This window comes from Vigna angularis, chromosome 10 (assembly GCF_016808095.1).
Source record: "Vigna angularis cultivar LongXiaoDou No.4 chromosome 10, ASM1680809v1, whole genome shotgun sequence".
Taxonomy (NCBI): Eukaryota; Viridiplantae; Streptophyta; class Magnoliopsida; order Fabales; family Fabaceae; genus Vigna; species Vigna angularis.
The window spans coordinates 30,180,034-30,188,672 of NC_068979.1; the positions used below are offsets into that span (position 1 = coordinate 30,180,034).

Below are 8,639 nucleotides of genomic sequence, written 5' to 3' on the forward strand. Positions count from 1 at the left end.
AAGAAATAAGATTTGCTTAATTACAGTGATTATATACATTAATGGTTTAGATAGTGATAGAGTGTAGTATATTAACTGTATAACTAAGAGATAGAGGATATGTTGAGAGGAGTAAAAATAGAAGAAAAAGGAAGATGGGAATCGTATCATAATTTGTTTTTGATTTGATAATAGAAAAGATGGATCTAATCTAAAATCCAAAATAAATTCAAATTTGGTGCGTAGAGACAAATCCATGAACTAAATCATTTAAAAACCAAGTGGAAGACTCACAGTACCTTTCTCTCAAATATTCTATTCACTATTTTTTTTTGCTCTCTTCTGTGTCGGCTATATATCGGCGTTTGTATCTGCATCTGCATCTGTTCCTATTCACACAGAAATCGCTAGTTTTGTTCCGTTACGTTACTCATTGTCTTCGATTTTCTGATCTGCACTTTCGATCTGTTCGCTCACGCCTGATCCGGCTCTGCATCTCCGTAAGCCAATCCGATTCCGCCATTGCGATTTGATCCGCATTGGATCCGTTTGTTTCTGCGCAATTTTGCGTGTGTGACTGTTTCCTCTGATTTTAATTTTGATTTTTGACGTTAATGTTGCAGGGAGCACAATGACGGAGGAGCAGGTGGTGAATGTGAGCGGCGAAGAAGGCAATTCGGGCGACGATCACCGCGGCGTAAATGTCAAGGGAGTTGCACACACTGTGGATGGCGATGTGGATCTCGCCTCCGGTGGAGCTTCGTCGGAGGAATTGGCGGTGAAAAATTGCAAGGATGCAGAGGCTAACGGTACGGCGGAGGAAGCTTCTGAAAAGGACGGTGAATTGAAACGTGTATGCAGTGAAGGCGGCGCAGGATCCGTTCGGAACGGTGTCGTGGAGAATGAGACTCGAGCTGCTGCTGCGGATGAGCTAGTTGCGGATCACGAGGAATATGTTGTTGTCGGTGCCTCGGATGTTCAAAACAGTGCCGCTGCGGAGGGCGAGATTGTCGGTGATGCGAATGGGAACGTGAATGAAGTTGAGGAATGTGAACTTTTGGATCGTGCGGAGGTTTCTGGAGATGAAAACGGTGTCGTTGTCAATGTCGTGGAGGGAGATACTGACGTGAATCAAGGTGATCGTGACTTCGAATGCGTTGAAGTTCACAATGATGTGGCGATGGTGGACGGAGCTGAGGAGGAAGTGACTGCGGCTGCTGATGCGAACGGTGGAGATCACGTGCAGGTAGGAAGCGAGTAACAGTGCAATAGTTCTCTAAATTTTTTAAATTGCAGTATTTTGTTTCTCATGCTTAATTTTGTTTAATCATTGAAACTACTATCTTAAATTACAAAAATCTCTTTTTTTGTGCGTGAATTAGTTTCATTCCCAATTAGTCTTAAATTGGTGTATGAAATCGTTAAAGTCCTTAAGTTGACCAGTCGAAGTCATTTTAGTTGTTGAGATTGTGTAATTAAGGATTAAAATTACCCATGTTTTTTTGTCAATTTAGAGATTGAAATAATGCTTGCATTGTTTTTTTTTTTAATTTCAAGGACCAATTTTCTAAAGTAAATGATTCAGGCGATAATATGGTTAATTTTAGTCTGCTTGTTTTCTTAATCTGTTGTCTCTAACGTGCAGAGTAAAAGTGAGTCTATCTCTGATAGAGATGTGGATAAAAGTGGGGAAATCGAAAATGTTGTTAGTGCAGATGTCTCGGATGACAAAGACATTGTAACTAAGGAAAATCATGATGTGGAAGAAGTCACCGAGAGGAATGAGGTTCCAGTTGATGTTGGTGGCATTTCAGGTACTACAGATGTGAAGGAATATGAACCTGAAGACGCTAGAAATAGTTCAGAGACTGGGCAGATTGAGTCTGCCTCTGGTTTGGCAGAGTCAGAGCATGAGCCTAGTGAGTGCACTGAGGAGAATGAAATTGTTGTTGAAGGTGAATCAGGCAGTAAGTTGGAAAGGTCTGAGCAGGAAACAGGAAGTGAACTAGTTCATAAAGGAGAAAGAACGACAGCCTTAAACATAACAGATGTGAATGGAGATGGTGATGTTGTGTCTGATATTGCAGCGGAGAGCACATCTGAACCTTCTGTTAATGTTTGTGAGATGAAAAACAATGTGGTTGATTGTGATGGTGAACTTAATGTTCATGTACAGGAGATGAAAAATGCTGCAGTAGATAGTGAAGCTGGAACTTCAAATGGTGCAGTGCAGAGTGAAAGTACACCTTCAGCTGTGTCTGAGATGGAAAACAGTACAGAGGAGGTTGAGGCTGAACCTTCAAACTTTGCAGTGGAGGGTGAAGCTAAACCTTCAAATGGTGCAGCGGAGAGGGAAGTTGAACCTTCAAATGGTGCAGTGGAGAGGGAAGTTGAATCTTCAAATGGTGTGGTGGAGAGTGGAACTGGACCTTCGAATGGTGAAGTTGAGAGTGTACCTGAGCCATCAAATGGGGCACTTGAGAGTGTAGCTGAATCTTCAAATGGTGCAGTTGAGGATGAAGCTGAATCTTTAAATGGTGCAGTTGTAAGTGAAGTCAAGACATTAAATGGTGCAGTTGAGATTGTAGCTGAACCTTCGAATTGTACAGTTGAGTTTGTAGCTGTACCTTCCAATGGTGCAGTTGAGGGTGAAGCTGAACCTTCAAACGAGGAAGTTGTGAGTGAAGCTGATTTATCAAATGGTGCAGTTGAAAGTGTAACTGGGCCTTCAAATGGTGCAGTTGATGTTGAAGCTGAATCTTCAGCTGTGAATGAAGCTGAGCCATCAAACGGAGCAGTTGAACCTTCAAATGGTGAAGTTGAACCTTCAAATGGTGCAGTTGAGAGTCAAACTGAACCTTCAAATGGTGCAGTTGAGAGGGAAGCTGAGCCTTCAAATGGTGAAATGGAGAGTGAAGCTGAACCATCAAATGGTTCAGTTGAGAATGAAGCTGAACCTTCGGATAGGGAAGCTGAACCTTCAGATGGTGCAGTGGAGAGAGAAGCCGAACCTTCAAACGGGGTAGCAGAGAGGGAAGCTGAACCTTCAAATGGCGTAGTTGAGAGTGAAGCTGAACCTTCAAATGGTGCAGTGGAGAGAGAACTTGAACCTTCAAATGGTGTACTGGAGAGAGAAGCTGAACCTTCAGATGGTGTGGTTGAGACTGAAGCTGAACCTTCAAATGGTGCAGTGGAGAGAGAATCTGAACCTTCAAATGGATCAGTGGAGAGAGAAGCTAAACCTTCAGATGGTGTAGCTGAGAGTGAAGCAGAACCTGCAAATGGTGAAGCGGAGAGTGAAGTTAAACCTTCCAATGCTGTAGTTGAGGGTGAAGCGGAACCTTCAAACGGTGAAGTAGAGAGTGAAGCTAAACCTTCAAACGGTGAAGTAGAGAGTGAAGCTAAACCTTCAAACGGTGAAGTAGAAAGTGAAGCTAAACCTTCAGACGGTGTAGTTGAGAGTGAAGCTAAACCTTCAGACAGTGTAGTTGAGAGTGAAGCTAAACCTTCAAACGGTGTAGTAGAGAGTGAAAGTGAATCTTCTGTTGATTTGCGTGAGATGAAAAACAATGCAGTGAATAGTGAAGCTGAACTTTCAACTGGTGCACTGAAGAGTGAAACTGAATCTTCTACTGTATCTGACATTAAAAGGATTCCATTGGAGAGTGAAGATGAACATTCAAAGGGGGCAGTGGAGAGTGAAGCTCAACCTGTAGTTGAAGGTGAAGGCAGCAATCAAGGAGATGAAGACACAAGACCTGCCTTGGATGCTACTGATGTACAGAATGTGGGTGCAGAGATAGTGAAAAAGCCATTCTTCTATTTGATCAGGGTTCCCAGATATGATGATGATGAAAACATTAAAGAGCAGATTGAAAAAACTCTTCGCCAAGTAGAAGAGAAGACTAAAATTCGAGATTCTATTCGAGCTGAAAGCCAGACTATAAAGGTAAATATTATTTTGAAGTCGGCATAAGAGAATTTTGTGTACTGTATAAGTTTGAGACCAACCTTAGTAAATTTTTTTAATGCTGCTATGAGCAGGCCCGTTGTAAGGATTGCGACCAAGAAGTTAAGGCTGCAATAACAGCCCACAGAGCTGCTCGGGACCAGCTCAAATCCAAACGCCAGGAGATGGATTCGGTTCAATCCAAAATGAACAGATTAAACAATGCAATTTCTGTTGGGGATATAGATGGCAAGGTGTGCTTTTAATTTTCTTCTGGAGATATTTATGAGGATTTGATTGTTCTGCTTGTTTTGTTGTGTTTACTTTTCTAATTTACTGGCAGATAAGAAACATGGAACACATGATTCAGCACGAAACTTTGCCTTTGAATGAAGAAAAGCAATTGATACGCCAAATCAAACAATTGAAGCAGAATCGAGAGGAGCTGTCTTCTAATATGAGAAAGCAGGATCAATCTCTAGACCACAAGGAGGGCAATATTGAAGAGCACTCTAAGGTACCATATACAAGCTTCTCTTTGTTATATTTTCTGAATTAATATCTGATTGCATTTGCCAGGTACTATCGGTATCAAATACGGTGTTTAGAGATTTCTAATATCTTTGTTATATTTCTAATTTGTGATATTTCACTATTTTCAGCATTTACAGCTTCTGAAGAAGGAAATGGAAGTGCTTAGAAATAATGTTCTGAAGTTAGATGCGACAACTAAAGACGCAAAGAAGAAATATAATAATGAATATGATAAGCTGAATGAGTTGATTGCTCAGTTTAAGGCAGCTGATGAAGTTCGTCAAGAGGCATATGCTAAGTCAGTGGCTTTGAAAAAACAATTGCATGAGAAGGTTTTGTTTTTCTATGTTTCCCACCTCATTCCTTTTTCTTTCTTTTTAGATAAAAATCAATTCAAATGCCATGCAGAAATGTTGACGCTATTTCTGTACTGATAATGCAGGGCAAACATTTCTGGGATTACAGAAAGGCTGCAAATAAAGCGCAGGAACTAGCAGCAGGAGGGAAAAAAGAGGAGCTACAATGCTTCTGTGTTGATCAGGTGATTCTTTTAGACATTAAATGAACAGAGAGATTATCATTTTCATTTATGCACTCTATTAGGCAAATAGATTGAATTCAACGCTCACCATTGAGAACTTTAGGTTGAGAGAATTATGGAGCTATGGAACAAAAATGACGATTTCAGAAGGGACTATGTCCGATGCAACACTAGGAGTACACTTAGGAGACTGCAAACCCTAGATGGCCGATCACTTGGTCCTGATGAAGAACCCCCTGTAATTCCTAATGTCATAACTGTAAGAGCTTCCAAAAATATTTCCGTGGTCTCGCAATCAACTCTGGAACAAGAAAAGAAACCCCCCTCAATAGAATCTGTTATTATAAAGGATGAACCTGTTTCGAAGGTTGTAGTGCAAAGAACTGAGACTAGTCAGACAACTAAAGCTAAAAATCCTACCAAACCTTCTCCCTTAGAAAAACCTGTGGCTCACTGGGGTGATGAGTCCGATGAAGAAGTTAAAAAAGAAGAACCTGTGAGAACAAAGGAGGAAGAGGAAATGTTACTGAAGGCTGAAAAGGCAAAGAAGGAGGAAGAGGAGGCAATGTTGAAGGAAAAGCGGAGGCTAGAGGAGATTGAGAAAGCTAAGGAGGCCCAGCAGAGGAAAAAGCGTATTGCAGAGAAGGCTGAACAAAGGGCTGCCTTAAAGGCACAAAAAGAAGCTGAACAGAAAGAGAAGGTAACTATAACATAGCATTTGTGATTTAAAAAGAATATAGGTGGAATCAGAATTTTGTTCATTTCCCTCGTTACGTATCTGAACAGTAGAATGAAATTTCTTTTCCTCATTCATTTTAATTCATTGCAATTCCTTCCATTATCCAAAATCAACCTTGATCATTTCCATGTTCTTCTGATTCTTAAACTAAATAACCATATGCGTGTTTGGAGCAGGAAAGGGAGAAGAGGGCAAGGAAGAAGGAAAGAAGAAAGGCAGCTTCTGTTGTCACTGCAGATAATATAGAACAAGAATCTGCTCCTACCTCAGAAATTCTAACAAGAAGTGTGGAAGAACATGATCAGAGTGAGAAACCAACTGAGCTAACAAAAAAGCCGCAGAAACCATCTCAATTCACGAAGCAGACCAAGCCAAAATCTGTACCCCTGGCTCTCCGCAACCGGGGAAAGAGACGAATTCAACCATGGATGTGGGTTCTAATTGCAGTTATAGTTGCTGTTGCCTTGTTTTATGTGGGCAATAGCAGCGTTCTGAGATCTTCACTTCAAGGCTTTGGTTTCTGAAGACACTCCAGAGCAATCACTAGGTGCGCGCGTCGGGGATGTTACCCTTACATATTTATTACATACATACATATATATAGATGCAATTCTTTCTTGCCCTTGCAATTTTTTCCTGCTAGTTTTGGTCTATAGTCATTATTTTCTTCATATTGAGATTTTTGTTTTTTACTTTGGGATGTGTCGTGATTGCCGAATGCTTCTGCCACCAATTATGAGAAAATAATAAATTATTGTGATTGTGCCCTTCCTTTATATAAAATATTTTCGCTGCTATTTATAATGTATTTTTCTTCTAGTTTTATTGTAGCTATTTTATTCAGGTTACCTTTTTGTTTGAATACCATACAGAAATATTGCATTCGTACTCATTCTCCTATGTTTGAATACCATACAGAAATAAAAGAAGTAGCAACTAAAATAAAAAAAATAATGTCTTGAAAAATATAAAGTGGGAAATTTAGGTTTAACAAGTATTTTATCAACTTGTATTTGGTACTATCTTTCATTTATAAATGTTTATTTTTTATTATAAGTTTGTTAATTGATTTATGCTTAATGATGGATGAATGAATCATTCATTTTACTTCACTAACTTGAGATTTAATGGGAACCACTTTCAAGTTGTGGTCTAATCAATTTTTCTGTAGGTATAGAGGAATTCGACGTGAGTATAAAAAAAAGTAGTTACCAAGTATGAAGGAACTCGACATCCCAATATCTAAGTACAAAAACAAAAGCTACCGAGTATAGACCTCTGCATATAATTCAACCAGGCCATCTCGATCTTCACCTCTACAATTTCCATTGAAGATTTATTAAAAATCTTTTTAGTTCTCACACCTTCAGGTTTTTGTTTGTTAGTTTTTGACCGATCTTAGAATACAAGCCAGCCTGACCGACTCGTCTTCACCTGGTCAGGTTCCCTTCTTTTTAAAGTAGGCAATTTCAAGAAGGACTATAAATGTGAGGACAAGCAAGTTAAAAGTCATCATCTGACCAAAAATGAACATTAAGTATTTACCCAAACTGGAAACACCCAACAAAAGTCGCTTAAAGTCGGCAGCACCTAATTGCAGCACCTAATTGAACCTACCCAATCTAACAATCTAGCAACACAAGATGGAAGGGGTATTTTTACATGATATCTTTCAAACGAACTTGATTGAATGATCAATTTACAAGCAAGCCCGACCCAATGATCACCTTATAAGCAAGTTTGCTTGGATGATTAACTTATAAGTAAGTTCAGCCAAATGACCAACTTACGAGCTGGTTGAATGACCAACTTATAAGCAAGCTTGGTCAAATGACCAACTTAGAAGCAAGACGGTTGAATGACCAACTTACAAGCAACTCGAATGAATGACTAAACAATATATGAGCTTGGTTGAATGCCCAATCCTCCTACAAGCTTGGTTGAATGACCAAACAATATATGAGCTCGGTTGAATGGCCAATCAACCAACAACCTTTCCGAAAGGCCAAACGATATATGAGTTTGGCCTAATGGCTAATCCATTTACAAACTTGGTCAAATTGTCAAATGATATAAAAATTCGACAAAATAGTCAAATCCACCTACAAGCTCAGCCGAATGACTAGGCAATATAAAAGTTAGGGTGAATGGTCAATCCACTAAAAAACTCTACAAGTCAACAAAGCTTGACTATAAGGATAATTAAGAGTGTCCCTGAAGTTAAATCAAACTTTTAAGACTAAAGAGACTTATGTACATACTCCGTCCAATTTTGTCAGGCGACATAGTCCAATAAAAACTTATTACTAAAATCTCAACAATTTTATTATATCTTTTAAATAACTATTAAATGTTTTTTCAATAGCATATCTTATGATGCTTGTACGGAGTCTGAGGTGGTAATCAACAACACTCTGTTTTTTATTCATTTATAAATTCAACACGTGTAATCAGGTTTTCATTCAGTTACTTTCACCTCTTCGTACAAATTTCTGTTCAATAAGTTTTGTAATACATATGAAAATAAAAATTATAAATAAAGATAACTAAAAAATTAATATAGAAAAAAAGAACATTTTACTAAAAAAAACATAATGTTATAAAGATTAGTAACTTAATAATTACATGTAATTGTATTTTTTTTAACCTATTGATAAATTTATAATGAGTAAAAACTGAATTTAGTTACAATAGTACATAAATGGCCTTTAACGCCATATGCCTATAGATTACCAAAAATTCAATGACATTTTTGTAAATAAAATGTCATTATAAAAGTCGATTCTTTCCGGATCAGACGTCAAATCCTTTTTTAAACGTCGTGTCCCCCAAATCAGACGTCAAAAAGGTCCAAAAATATCTCATTTTGAGCGCAATATTAATTTTTTTTATGATAT

General features: G+C 38.5%; 1 protein-coding gene across 2 annotated transcripts; it reads left to right on the forward strand.

Annotated features, from left to right (window-relative positions):
• Window positions 1-260: 260 nt before the first annotated feature.
• LOC108335737 (uncharacterized) lies at window positions 261-7,067 on the forward strand. Of its 2 annotated transcripts, XM_052869021.1 has the most exons (10): window positions 261-479; window positions 603-1,225; window positions 1,625-3,928; window positions 4,024-4,182; window positions 4,272-4,445; window positions 4,591-4,794; window positions 4,905-5,003; window positions 5,107-5,703; window positions 5,919-6,289; window positions 6,914-7,067. In XM_052869021.1, the coding sequence occupies exons 2-9, from the start codon at window positions 611-613 to the stop codon at window positions 6,264-6,266; spliced, it is 4,500 nt and encodes a 1,499-aa protein (XP_052724981.1). In that variant the 5' UTR covers window positions 261-479; window positions 603-610; the 3' UTR covers window positions 6,267-6,289; window positions 6,914-7,067. The 2 variants fall into 2 exon arrangements, with proteins under 2 accessions (XP_052724981.1, XP_017427351.1); XM_017571862.2 differs by lacking the exon at window positions 6,914-7,067 and having other exon boundaries at window positions 5,919-6,525.
• The last annotated feature ends 1,572 nt before the right edge of the window (window positions 7,068-8,639 follow it).

Excerpts from the sequence above, each read along its gene's own strand:
- LOC108335737 (XM_052869021.1), top strand. The coding sequence starts at position 611 with ATGACGGAGGAGCAGGTGGTGAATGTGAGCGGCGAAGAAGGCAATTCG. Across the intron at positions 4,183-4,271 it reads TTGGGGATATAGATGGCAAG|ATAAGAAACATGGAACACAT; the intron begins GTGTGCTTTTAA and ends ATTTACTGGCAG. Across the intron at positions 4,795-4,904 it reads AAAAACAATTGCATGAGAAG|GGCAAACATTTCTGGGATTA; the intron begins GTTTTGTTTTTC and ends CTGATAATGCAG.